At 40.2% G+C, this 13,216-nt stretch overlaps 1 protein-coding gene across 7 annotated transcripts in view; it reads right to left on the minus strand.

The window, feature by feature from the left end:
• Positions 1–2,599: 2,599 nt before the first annotated feature.
• The window catches only part of LOC148185501 (uncharacterized), a 112,903-nt gene continuing 102,286 nt past the window's right edge, over positions 2,600–13,216 (minus strand). For 3 of the 7 annotated variants that reach the window (XM_088074792.1, XM_088074784.1, XM_088074789.1), the window contains one exon: positions 2,600–3,029. In XM_088074792.1, the coding sequence (XP_087930918.1) occupies positions 2,986–3,029 (44 nt within the window). In that variant the 3' untranslated portion in view covers positions 2,600–2,985. Of the gene's footprint in view, positions 3,030–6,048; positions 6,372–8,760; positions 12,065–13,216 lie in introns of those variants that run through there. The other 4 variants (XM_088074791.1, XM_088074788.1, XM_088074786.1 and 1 more) reach the window with 3 other exon arrangements.

The following is a 13,216-nucleotide window of genomic DNA, read 5'->3' on the forward strand; positions in this document are numbered from 1 at the left end:
CATTCCTATGAGAGCTGTTCAGTGGGGCATTTATAATAGATCAGTGCGTATGACGCAGAGAAAGCTCTACTTCCGGGTTAAGAAAAGTGTAAAATACTCAGATCTACTTGCCGAACGCGGCCGAACGTACCCGAGCATACCCGAGCACTGACTCGGGTATGCTCGCTGGCTCACACAAAAGACCCGAGTGCCTGAAGCGAATAGAGCTCGTGCAGGAGCATACCTCTATATTAGCTTATTAGCAACAGCCACTAATCGACGGTATAATGTGTGGAGAGCATTACAGTAAACCTCACATTAGCTACATTGTTGTTGGTTACATTGATGACTGCCGAGTTAAAGCTCCATGAAAAGCCACATTAATGTGTTTAAGTACAATATTTCCCAGAAAAAATAATGACCCTGGTCGGCCACACTGGAAAATAAATGTCGCTTTATGCTAATTTGAATGTGCCTTCCCCCTTGTTTGATTGGCTCCTCCTCGGAAGGTGTAGTCAATTGTATTCCTCTAATAAGTCTCTCTTTATGCTAATTAAAATGTACCAAACCCTGTGTTTGATTGGCTGACTGCGCTTGGAACCAATCAAACACAGGGGATGGCACATTACAATTTGCATAAATATAGACTTATATGAGGAATACAACTAACGACACCTGCCGAGGATAAGCCAATCAAACAAGGGGGCTGGGACATTATAATTTGCATAAAGAGACAGTTATATGAGGAATACAACTAACGACGTCTTCCGAGGATGAGCCTATCAAACAAAGGGGTTGGCATGCTCAAATTAGCATAAAAAGGCACTTATGACCAGTTATCAAATTTCTGAAAGAGAGTGTAGTCGGATAACCTAAAATTAACCATCAACACTGTAGCTAAGGCAAGCTTTAGGTTCATATCTAACGTTAGCGAACAAGAAATCAGTAGTTCACTGTTAATTTCTCCACCTTTGTCACTGTAATGCCGTAACTGTAATTGGTTGATTCCGCTGTGAGCATTAGATGACGTGTGGCGGAGGTCCCGCCCACCTCCTACCAGACGATCCATTCTAGCATCAACCCTGCACCTGTTGCTCCTTTGTCATCCTAAAGACCGGGATGTTTGCCTGAAAGAACTGAATTTGAATTTTGGAATCTTAATTTGAATTTGGAAAATTGAATTTGTATTTCATTATGTAAAATGTTAAATCTGAATACTTAAAAAAAAGGGGAAAAAAAGAGAAGAAATTCAATTTCAGATTTATTTTTTAAATACAATTATTCAAGTTCAAAGTACAATTTCAAATTATTCTTTTTGATTCAATTTTAAATTATGTGATTAAAATTTATTTTATTATTTTTATTATTTATTTATTTTATTATGCCATATTAATTATTTTTTCGTTATTCAATTTAAAAAATATGTTGATCAAATTCAGTTTCTAAAATTCAATTTCAGTTTCTAGTTTGTTTTACTTTTTATTAACAGTTTTGAAAAACAGTTCATTTATTGGTCGATAAAGAAAAAAAGTACAAATGAAAATAATGAGAAAAGTAGGTACAAACCAGACTGACTAAACTACAATAAAATATTATTAAATTATGAAAAATCTATTTTTTAATTATAATTTATAATATAATTAATTTTATTTTTTAATAAAATTAAAATCTTTATTGGTATTGTAATTTTAAATATAACATTATTAGAATTATACATTTGTTTTTGTAATTTCTTGCAATTCGTGGAACATTTCTTGCCAAAAAGATTATTGATTTTGAAAGAAGTCAAGCCAATGTGATTCAAAATGTTAAATAGCTTGTGAGAGGCTTCTGAACACACCAAACAAAAAAACTGATGTCAATTCAGCTTTCATCCTGTGAACAGCTGCATTGTGTTGTTGTAGAAAGTGTATTTCCCTGTTACCATGTGTCACTAGCCAGTTGAAATATGTTGAAAGTGACTTCGCCTTAAGCAATGATGTAACCACCATGAACCCTGAGTGTGGCCTTTTAGAGAGGACAAACAAAGACGTACAAAGAAAGAAGAAGAGGTCAGGGCTGTGTGATGTTATTCTGCTGACCTGAAATTACAAAGAAGCCTTGACCTCCAGTGGCGGCCACCTTTGACCTCCTGTGCCACGCTCACAAACACACAAGTCCATACATACACAGGAGACCTTGGCAACTGTTGCTGTTTGGCGTTCTTCTGGTGCACACAGATCCCAACACCACCTCCCGTCATGAATCACCTGGCAAAAACATAAATAACTGGAGATATATATCTGTAAACAGGGACAGGCTTTATCATTAACCCTTCGAAACATGGACCGACAACAACTGTTTTGTGCTGCAGATGCATTTCGCAAGCATTTATATGTGAGAAAATTGGTCTGATTTCTTTCTAAAACATGAGGGAAAAGACAATCAGCAATCTGGCAAGAAATGTCCCGCAAAAAACATGGAAAATGTAAAAGCTGAAAAATGAGAAAGAGGGAGAGAGAATTATTTGAATAGGAAAAAAAACATTGGGGAATATATAATTTTAGTTATCATGATTATACATTTAAAATTATTGTAAAAAAAATATAAGGATATATTTTTTTTCTAGGGTATTTATTTATTTTCATTTAATTATTTATTTATTTATTTATTTAAATTACCACTTTTTAGGTTTTTTTATCTATTATTATTACTAATGTCCTTGCTCATTTTGGGTCATTTCTTGTTGAGTTGCTCTTTGCAAATTCATCAGGTTTCAAAGAGTTGATATCATTTTTTACTCAGTTCCACACACAAGTGATAAGTACTTTTCTGTGCATGTGTGCATACCATGCATGCATTTGTGTGTGTCTGTTTGTGTGTGGCTGTAGGCCCTGATGAAATCGCAGTAATCCTCGGGGGCCGATAAAGCCCTGTTGGTGGCAGCCCGGGAGGCCCCCAGGCACTCGCCGCCCGGCCCAGCCAGGACCAAGCAGGGACCAGGAGCTGTAAGCTGCTTTCTCTGTGTCAGCCGCCACATGTCGCACCAAGACACAGCACAGCACTGGTGCCTGTGGACAGCAGAGGACAGGTACACACACACAGAAAACAAACAGTCATGAAAGCAGGCAGAGAGACACATCTGGAGCTGTGTAAGATTCCGTACACTTTAATAAAACACTCTGATGCTTCCACACTTCTCTGCATTTACTTTCTCAACTCTCATGAACCACCTTAAAAACAAGACCCTCCTCTTGGCTCCAGAGTGAGTCTATAGTGGATTTTCCCATGGTGCAACACTGATACCAGCAGGCAGAAATGAAGAACTGCATGCAGAAATCTCTTAAGGTGGACCGGTGCTGATCTTTGCCTCTTTTTTTCACCAGACTTGATGCTTCAGAGAGAAACTAAATCATGGCTGGTGCTGAAGTGATACATTGTTCAACATAACATGATTAAATGTGGATTTGATTGGATTAAATTATTCCGTTTTTATTTTGATGAGTGCACTTATTAGAGGAGGTGAACGTGCTGTTCACTATTTCACCAAAAGAGGAAAAACAGAAGTGGTTCAGGAGAGGTCAGATGATCTGTGGCAATGGCCTCAAGGCTCCTCTCTCTCTCTCTCACACACACACACACACACACACACACACACACACACACACACACACACACACACACACACACACACACACACACACACACACACACACACACACACACACACAGTCTGACAGCTGACAGCCATCAGGATACCAGCCAAGTCATATGTGATGGATGAGATATCTGCCGTCAGCCAAAGTAAAGTGTGTATCAGCATACAGCACAACCCCAGAGTCACCCACCCCCACACACACGCACACACACACACACCCTCCGTCACCCCCACAGGGTGACTTGTGTGACTCTGATTTGTCAATCAGGTGACTCACTGTGAGTGTTTGGGCAGGAAAAGGTCAAGATCAGGATGCTTCTTTAAGTGAATATTTAGAGTCAGAATAAAATGTTCATTCATGAATTAAGTGAGTACATTTTAGTATTACCTGATGCAACAAGTATGATATATATTTGTTTCAGTATTATTTGTGTGAACAGATCGACAGTCTGTGTATTAATGTGAAAATTATAAATTATCTTGTATAAATTGGAAACTGACAAAAATATTTTGCAAATATAAAACGGATCTGCAAATGCACAAATAAAATCCACAAATAAAAAATATCCACAAATAAAAAATATCTGTGAACAGACTCAAATAATTTACAAATAAATTAAAGGTGTATGTGAATATCTTTCTAACATTTATAGCTTTTAGACATGTATTTGTGAATTTAGTTTCTATCTGCAGTGTCAATTGGTTATTTTCAGATAGCACGTGTTCACCCGCTGATGAGGTTATTTCCGCATTTCAATTCCAAAGAAAAGCGCTTTTTTTTTTTTTAAATAATCAGCGACAAGTTCATTATTTTCATTATGGTAATGTGACACAGTGGATGCTTGTGTGTGTCTGGGCGGTTTCAGTTTGGTTAGGGTTAGGGAGAGATCATGGTTCAGCGGATAAACTGTTGTTAAGCTAAAATAAAGAACGTTAACTTCTGGTTTGGATGCAAACTGCAGTCTCTTTCCTGCATAAAGGTCACACTGCTCTCTCCACTGGCAGCAGCTGGATTCCTGTTTATATGCACAGAACTTTTAATGCTGTTCTTTTTCTGTTTGACAGTCTCAACTCCAGTGAGTAGGCCTTTTACTGTGCGGTCTAATGCTTTGCCACAAGTAATTATTTCATGACTATTAGATGAAAACTGACATGCAGATTGAGTAAAATCTCTGCCATGCAGCTGTTAAGATATTGAGAAAGTATGAAAAATCAGAGTTCCTGTAAAGTGTTCACTCTTGGTTTTGACAAATAATAATAGTCAGCAAACTGCTGGGCTTCAAAGTCTGGCCAAAATCCAAACCCAAACAGTAACAAAAACGAGGTCAGGATCTTCAAGTTCTGATCTATTCCTTTTCTCGAAACACGGCCGTTCTCATCCTTGTTTACTTTAGCTTTAACTTGGCCGCGGCTTCAGCGTTCTGGTCCAAAAGACACTCGACTGCTCAAATTTGTTGTGACGTTAGCAAAATGCTGACGTCAGTTGACGGCGGAACAAAATCTCCCATGCTCCATCGAGAAGCTGTTATTAGTGAATCAGTTTTCCGATAAGAGCGAAGGGACGTTTGTGGAGGAGTGACGTTGCACTGAGGTGAAGCCCTGTCGTAAAGCTGCTGAACATGAATCAGCTGTCCTCAACAGTTAGAAATAACAGGAACGAAATTTTCCCAAGATCAACTTGACATTTAACTCAGCCTGCTCGTTGTTTTAATCGCAATATGACTCATTTGTATCTGAGATAAATACCACAATGATATTCCCAACCCTTTCCCATTTCGTCCCTGTAATCACAGTTTCAGTGCAATCAGTTTGTGCTCCTAAAGTTTTTGCCTGAGATTTGAAATCTTGGCACACGTTTTATATTTCCACTCCTGCAATCTGTTTTCATTAAGCCCACGTCTCCCTGACGGAAAAAGACAGCATTTTTCATTGCCAGAGTACACTAATCTGTGTCAAATATGAAAGAGGGACAACGCTCTGCTGATGGCGGAGACGAGGGGAGTCGCTGAATTAAGTTGTTTTGGTTTGATCCCACTTAAACTAAAGAAAAGAGAGACAAAAGACAACATTTCACTGCCATGCAATTATCCATTAACTGAGCATAAAGACAAAGGAATGTGCAGGAAAGACACACAGACTCACACATGCACACACAGATCTGTGTTGCTTTACTTGCAGCTTTCCCGAACTACAATGACGTAAAGGGACAGTTCACCCCAAAATCAAAACTACAACCTCTTATTCGTAGTGCAATTTGTCAGCCTAGATTTTCTTGGTGTGAGTTGCAAAGTGTTGGAGATTGAGACACCAAGAAAATCTAGGCTGACAAATCGCACTACAGGTAAGAGGAAACATTATGTATTTTTGATTTTGGAGTGAACTGTCCCTTTAAAACTCAGTCTAACCCTCTAACATCTGGAAACATTGCTTAAAACAAAGTTCAAAATGACAAGAAACAGATATTCTGAAGAAAAATGCTTAATATAAACGCTGGTGTGTGGACTGTGTGTGTGTTCCAGTGCCTTGACACTGGATTATCTGTGTGTGTGTGAGCCTCACTCTCCCCTGCAGGTCCCCTCTCCTGTCAAAGCGGCGGTCCTGTGGTGTGTCCTGCTGCTCCTGTTATCTCACCTCTCTCTCATCTGGCCATTGTGTCTCCATTCAGGTCTGCTTTATCTAATCTGCGCCCTCTCTTTACCTCTCTCTTTAGTCCTCTTATTAGTTTGATGTGCTTGATCTTGAAGGGCTTTCATCCCTATAGAAACACACAAAGAGGCATTAAGGCTTACTAAAAGCTGGAAAAACAAGCTGGGAGCATGCTGTTTTCCCCTGAGTGTATTTTTAGATCACTGCAACAAAACTAAACATGTATTTTCTGTTGCTGTTCATGTCATGTTGTCAACTTTGCCATATATGGCTGTCTCTGGAGCAACAGACTGATTAAGAAAGCACAACTCTTCCCCTACAAAGTTTCCTCTTTCTATGTTCTTAATATTGACACATTTTCCCCATTTCCTTCCTCTCCATTCAGTTTCCCCTCTTTCACAGGTGTAGATTCTTTTACCAATATATTCTCTTGTTGCATATCATACCTTCCGCAGCAGCATCAGAAATCAGAAATTAGAAAATCAGAAATACTTTATTGATCCCCTAGCGGAAATTGTGGTTCATTACAGTTGCCCTGATGCAAGCAAAGAGAATTATAGCAAGTAGAAATAAGTACCAACAAACAGGAGCCACTGCAACAGGCTGCATGCATGTTGGCGCATGCACACTCACCAAATATGTTACGCAGATGGGTAGCGTCATTTCAGAGTCATTTCAGTTTAAAATGCTGCCAGTAATGAAATAAAGAGCGCAAGGACGGCTATAGAGGAGATAGGAGGGGTCTCACAAATGGACTTTGATGTAAAAATCTGATGTTTGCTTCCCGTGTGAATCTGATGGGGTTGGTTTACACCTTCCCATGTCCCTCCTTCCCCTAATCCAGGCATGTCAAACCGGTCCACAGGGGGGCCGGTGTGGCTGCAGGTTTTGTTTCCAACCAAGTAGCAGCACACCAGACTTGACTCATTTAATCAACTGATCTCCGTCTTCAGACAGTTGATTGGTCAAACTGTGTGCTCTTGGTTGGTTGGCACAAAAACCTGCAGCCACACCGGCCCCCCTGTGGACCAGTTTGACATGCCTGCCCTAATCCTTATCATCCATGCCAGCATGTGCGTTTGTGTTATTCCTGTTGGTGTCTGAACATAGGCACGTGACGCATCACCCCACCATGTGCATATGTTGACATCACGGTAACGGCATCCCAAAACGTGAACAAAAGATGCTGAAGGACACCAATATGTAGATGTGGAAGTCCACTGACAAAGTGGCAACAGCTGACTCTTCAAGTGGTTTAAATTAATACTTTTATAGTTTTATATTTTATAGTTAAATTAATACTTTTATAAAATACATTAAGAAAACATCTACATTGCTCTCAAACAAGACAATCAAAGAGAAAAAGCAAAATAAAAAATTATTGGAAAGCCACAGCAAACATTTATGTTTTAAGTCCTGATTTAAATAAGTTAGCAGTGTCAAGATTATGATCAATGACTAAGTTTTATAGCGATATGTCTCATGTAGCCAGACTGATCTCTAAAGCACTGTCAGTGCTAAAGAAAGATGTGGAAGCACACATTACCATTCTGCTACAAAGCAAAAAATGCAGTGGCTTGTTTATAATTTTTAAACCAATCACAATGGTTTGGTCACCAAAGTTAAATGTAATCCATTTTTGCGCCCTTTTTCCTGCTGATGGTAAATATTTCCTCACAGTTTTAGCTGCCTACACCTAACCTAAGTCAGTTTTGCCGGTAAACACATGGACGAAATGTTCAGCCCCCTGTGTTGCTTTCCTCTCCCGTTCCACTGATCACCAGCCTCCAGATGGGCGGATTTGTTTGCCACGGGGGTAAACAACCAGCGCCTGGGTGGCTCCTGGACTTTGTTTCCCCTTTCCTCCATGTCCTTTGAGGGCGACTTGCTTCTTAAATTATTTCACCACGCAGTCAGAAGTGACCAAGACGTGTTATTATTCACAAACAACAGCCTTGAGTCATTTAGAAGGAAAAGGAAAGATTCACACTCAGATGTTCCCAGCTGGTGTGAGAATGGTCAGACGCTTGGCTCTTTTCCTCAAGGGAACCCGTTCTCCTTGTGTGATTGATTTCAAAACAAAAAACTGCCCTCGATTCCATTAATTTGTCTTCTCTTTTTCAGTTGTTTACAAAGGCTTGCACTTGTTGTACACTCTTGTTGTACACGACCAGGCCGTCACATGGACTCATGAGGGTGTCTTAATGGGGCCGGGGCATAACAGTTTATATTGGCCCGACTCATCTTCATCCACTCACTTCCTCCTCATGTCGCATTATTTTTGTTTCTGTCAGCTCTGACTCGTCCATCTCCCTCACTTCCTCCGCTTCATTGCCCTCACGTTTTGTCCCTGCCTCAACTTTAAAGTCGTCTCTGACCTTTTTTCCCCCTTTTTTTCAAAAATGCAATCCTTTTTTAAATTCTTCACCTTCCATTTTCCTCCATTGCAGGTCACAGTCCCGTCAACAAGACCGGCTGGGAGGAAGTTCTATCTAAAGTGACTATGTGTCTCAAGTGTCTTGACTGTCAACATTGTCTCTTGCTCACACTTTCAAGTGCTTTACAGGAAGTCGGACATAGAGCCATAAAGCCTAAAATGTCAAGGAAATTTGGTCCGCTGGGGCGAAAATGTTACCAAAAAAACATAGACTGTATAAAATTATGAACACAGCAACTGTGACATCACCCATTGATGACATGATGACTTCCATTTTCGAGGTTTGGCATTTTAAAAATCACCAGTATTTCTGGAGCCAGAAGTGACCATATTGGAACGAGAGGGTGGAGATAATCGTTATGCTAGTTGCTAGCTTGGTTCAAGAAGTGCATTTATCGCTATGGTTATTATGGTGATTATGTTAATGCTAATTTCCGCTGGCTAAAAACTGTCTTCATCCTTTCCAAACTCGAGTGACATCACTTTTCTTGTGCTGCTTTCAGACACCATTTACAAGTACTTAAACCTTTCTACCCTAAGCAAATTGATGCAATTATTTCAGAAACATTGGAAAAAAGCCAATGAGCGACTTGGTAGAAAATGTTTCAGAAATTGCACAAAATTAGTATAGTTAAAAAATTATATTTAAAAAAGCTATAGAAAAACGTCCAGGGAAAGAAGAAATAAATGAGCCCTGGATGTTGTCACTTCTCAGGTTTGAAAGGTACAAAAAGGAAATGAAACATGGAGAAGAAAAAGAAACAATAAAGTTAAAAAGCCCAAGGATAGAGCGTGCATTCCTGTGCGTGCATTTTATCATGTTAATTCACTCGCGTGCGCGTAGTTGCTCATTGCATGCTCAGCTATGTGCTGAGTGTGTTCTCTCGTCGTGTCCTCTCCCCAGTGTCCATTATGGTGATAAGGCCTCCATTGAAGTGCTGCCAGAACCACAGATAAAGAGCCACAGAGAAACTTTCTGTGAACATGCCGCTCCTGCAGACCCCCGCCACCCCAGCCGGTGCCAGGCTCCCATCAACATCGCCTCCAGTTTCTTGTGTCCTTACTTCTCGTCTATTCTTTACTCTGTTTTCCTTCTGTTGTGTTCATGTTCAGGCTATTTCCTCAGAGCTAAAAAGATTCCTAGCCAGGAGACAAGATATGGAAATAATGTCCTATTCTTTTAATTAGCAGGAAATGGGATAAAAGTTAAACTTATAGTTACACCCTTGTCAGTGCAACAATTAGTCCACGCATGGGTAAACCTTCACAAACACTACACAGCACAAGTTTTGTTTCACTCATCCACGCTCATGCAGGCTGATACCACACTATTATGCACATGGACACATGTAATAAATGCATCCACTCAAGCAATAGACATGAATACACACACTCACTTTGTCTGAGTCAGATGTGTGTGTGAGAGAGAGATAGGTGCTTTGAAGTCCTGCCGGGTGGGCCACACTTTGAGATCGCAGCAGGGAGGCTGGCGTGCCATGCAGGTCCTCCTCTATGCCGCTTTCCTCAAAGGAACCCCCAAGACCCAGCATGCCCTCTGGTACTGTTAACAGTCAGCAACAAGCCTTATTAAAGCATTTAAGGAGGCATTAAAAAGTGGTCTGAATGTCACATACACAGCAGGAGAACCTGATATTCCACTGCTCTCTGTGACTGATAGCAAACAATTTAAACTTTTTTTAGAGCTTTAACCTTCACCACTGCATGAGGGTGGTCCTTGTTCCCTGAAACAATGCTCTGCTGCACGAGAAGTGATGCATTCATCTTTCAATTACACTGTAAAGTCTGACAAGTTGATCTGACTTAAAATATTCTCATTGCCTTGAAAAAGGAAAGTAAATATAACTATTAATCCTAATGTACGTTTACTTTATATTGAAGTGATACGGGCACTGAATATCTAACTGCATTTACTTAATTTTGTGAGGTTGTCGCACTAAAATGATCAACTTCTTCTTCATAGTTACTGTGGACTGATATTAACATAAGAAAGGAAAGATATCTGCCAACTATAAATGGCTGTTGGACATGACATGCAGTGCAAGCTGCTGCGTTCCAAAAGCTGGTCTGGCTTTGGAGTGCAAATGCTGTAAACAATAAATTTGAAGGCGCAAAAAAACGCACCATGTGTACGGGCCCTGAAGCAGGCACACTAGAGACTTCTGCTGGCCGAGCTGGCTACTTCAGGCTTAGTGTTCCACTTACTTCAATAAACTTCAATAAATGATTCAGTCGTGTGGCTCTTCTTGATTTTCCAAATGTTATTAGACTAAATGAATCAAATTCTGATCATGATACTTTTCATTTTGCAACACTCGAAAGTCTTTTGGGGCCTAATTGCATCCCATGATGGATGTAATTTCACTGTTTGGTCACAAAAGTTGGCTTCAAAGCCAGTTCCTGCGGGGCTGGTCTAAACCCACAAACATACAAAACCAGAAACACTCTGAGGTCAGTGTCCTTTTTGAGGCAAAGAGAGGCCATTGTCCTCCTGCTTTAATATTAGCTGAAAAGCCTTCTGCTGTCTATAGAGTTCTTGCAAATATAGTTCATTACTTGTTTGTTTCCTCAGCTATACCTGGCTGAATAACAGCAAGAATGCCCCCAGAAAGGACTTTATTTTAATATTTCTCATGATAAAATTAAATCCAGTCACAGAGCACATTACAGGACAATATGTCTGCAGGCAGGCCTCTTACTGTACTTTCATGGTTACTTAGAATTGTGAAAACAAGCAGAAGAGTTGTCAGGATATAAACAGAAAAGCTTTTTCTCGTCTAAGTAGATGAGGTTCTTTCCAACCCCCTCTGATCCCTTTTATATACAGAATTAGTGTTGGCAGGAATCAGCACAGAAATTTTTGGCTATATTAAAACCTTTACAGCATTGTGAAACTTTATGTTATCATCCACACCTTGGGATTAAGAGCGAAGGGCATTTGGGGGGACTTTTTTTGGATGCAGAGATTTTCATGTGCACAAACACATGTTCTTCCTGGGTGAAATGAGAAGCAGGGGGAAAATAAGAAAGACGAGGATGAGTTCTGACCCAGTTAAAGCTCTGCCAGTGCTCAGAGGTTACGGTTTGCTCTGGTTTTATTTGTGTGGCATCCTCCGGACCAACGGAGACAGAAGCAGACAGAGGGAAGATTCATGAAAGGGGGGCTGGTGGAAGAAATGAGGATCACCACGTTCTGTGTTTGTCAACAAAGTTTCCCCTCCAGCTGTGATGGTGCCCTGGTTAGATTTTTCCACACTCGTGCACCACAGAGATCCAGTAGTTGGATTGCGGAGACCTGATTCCGACTGTGCATCTAACAGAAGTCATGAGACGGAGGTCAGGGTGGGCTGTGGAGCATATAAAGGAATTTGATATCAGAGACAAGGAGTCAAAGACATGACCTTTCCCCAAATATTTTAGGAAAACATAAAGTAGGCAGCCCAGTGGAAACTACAGCTAGAGCCAATGCAGGAAGTATCATCTCCAGATGTAGGGCAACAGTATGAAGGCAGGTGGTCGATGGCTGTGTAGCACATCCAACTCTCACTACCCATCCCAGACTGGCAATAAAATATACACTTTATGTTTTTTTCTTAATCTTGAATAAGTGTGTTAGTTTCCTTAGCCTAACCATTAATTGACAATATTTTATTTGCCACCACAACCTTTAACCGAAACCATACCACCAATTATTCCATCTTATTTCAATGCAAGTCTCCTTCAAAAATAATCTAAGGGAAACTGTAAAGGGGCAAAATCAAAATGTCCTTATTTCACTGTATATATTTAAAATGACCAATGCATTACGACCAACGTGGTCTTCAACAGGGTCACTGTCACCAGCACAGATGGATGACTGAACAGGCTTACCACACAGGTCCAAAGGCCCAGGAACCTCGTGTCAGGGGTCTTCACTTGAAAAATGTTACTCAAATTAACACACATACCAACCAGGAAGAGATTTAAAAATACCACAAAGAGATGCATAGAAACCTCAAAGAGACACATAAAACACAAGTAGACTCAAAATAACTGCAAAGCTACACAAAATGACCTCAAAGAGACACAAAAGGACCTAAGTAAGGCACAAAATTACATCAAGTTTAAGAACTTTAAGAAACTACCCCAGTTAGACAAAAAAATGTTAAATTACAGTTCTGATGCAGGACAGGTTGTATAGAGATACTGACCCCAGATCAATACCTCTGTTATATTCTAAACTCGTCTTTTTAAAAGTCTGATTTCTCATAAACGGTCAGTCATTCCGGGGCTTTATCACCAGATCAGTGTCAAATGAGACATGACACTTTTTGGGGAAAAGTGGGCAGGCCGCAGCAGTTCCACCACTTCAGCACAAAGTAACTCCTGGAATGTGTCGAGAGTAATAGCCTGATGATGTTAAAAGTGTCTGCGGGTGTTTTTTTCCTCGTTAAAGTCATGTCGGTTAAGAGGAGGGGAGGGAGAATTCACTCTTCAAAAAGTGGTTTGTCATTTTTGTG

The sequence above is a fragment of the Plectropomus leopardus genome, chromosome 24 (assembly GCF_026936395.1).
Source record: "Plectropomus leopardus strain MGB_pleo_1.0 chromosome 24, ASM2693639v1, whole genome shotgun sequence".
In the NCBI taxonomy this organism is placed as follows: domain Eukaryota; kingdom Metazoa; phylum Chordata; class Actinopteri; order Perciformes; family Serranidae; genus Plectropomus; species Plectropomus leopardus.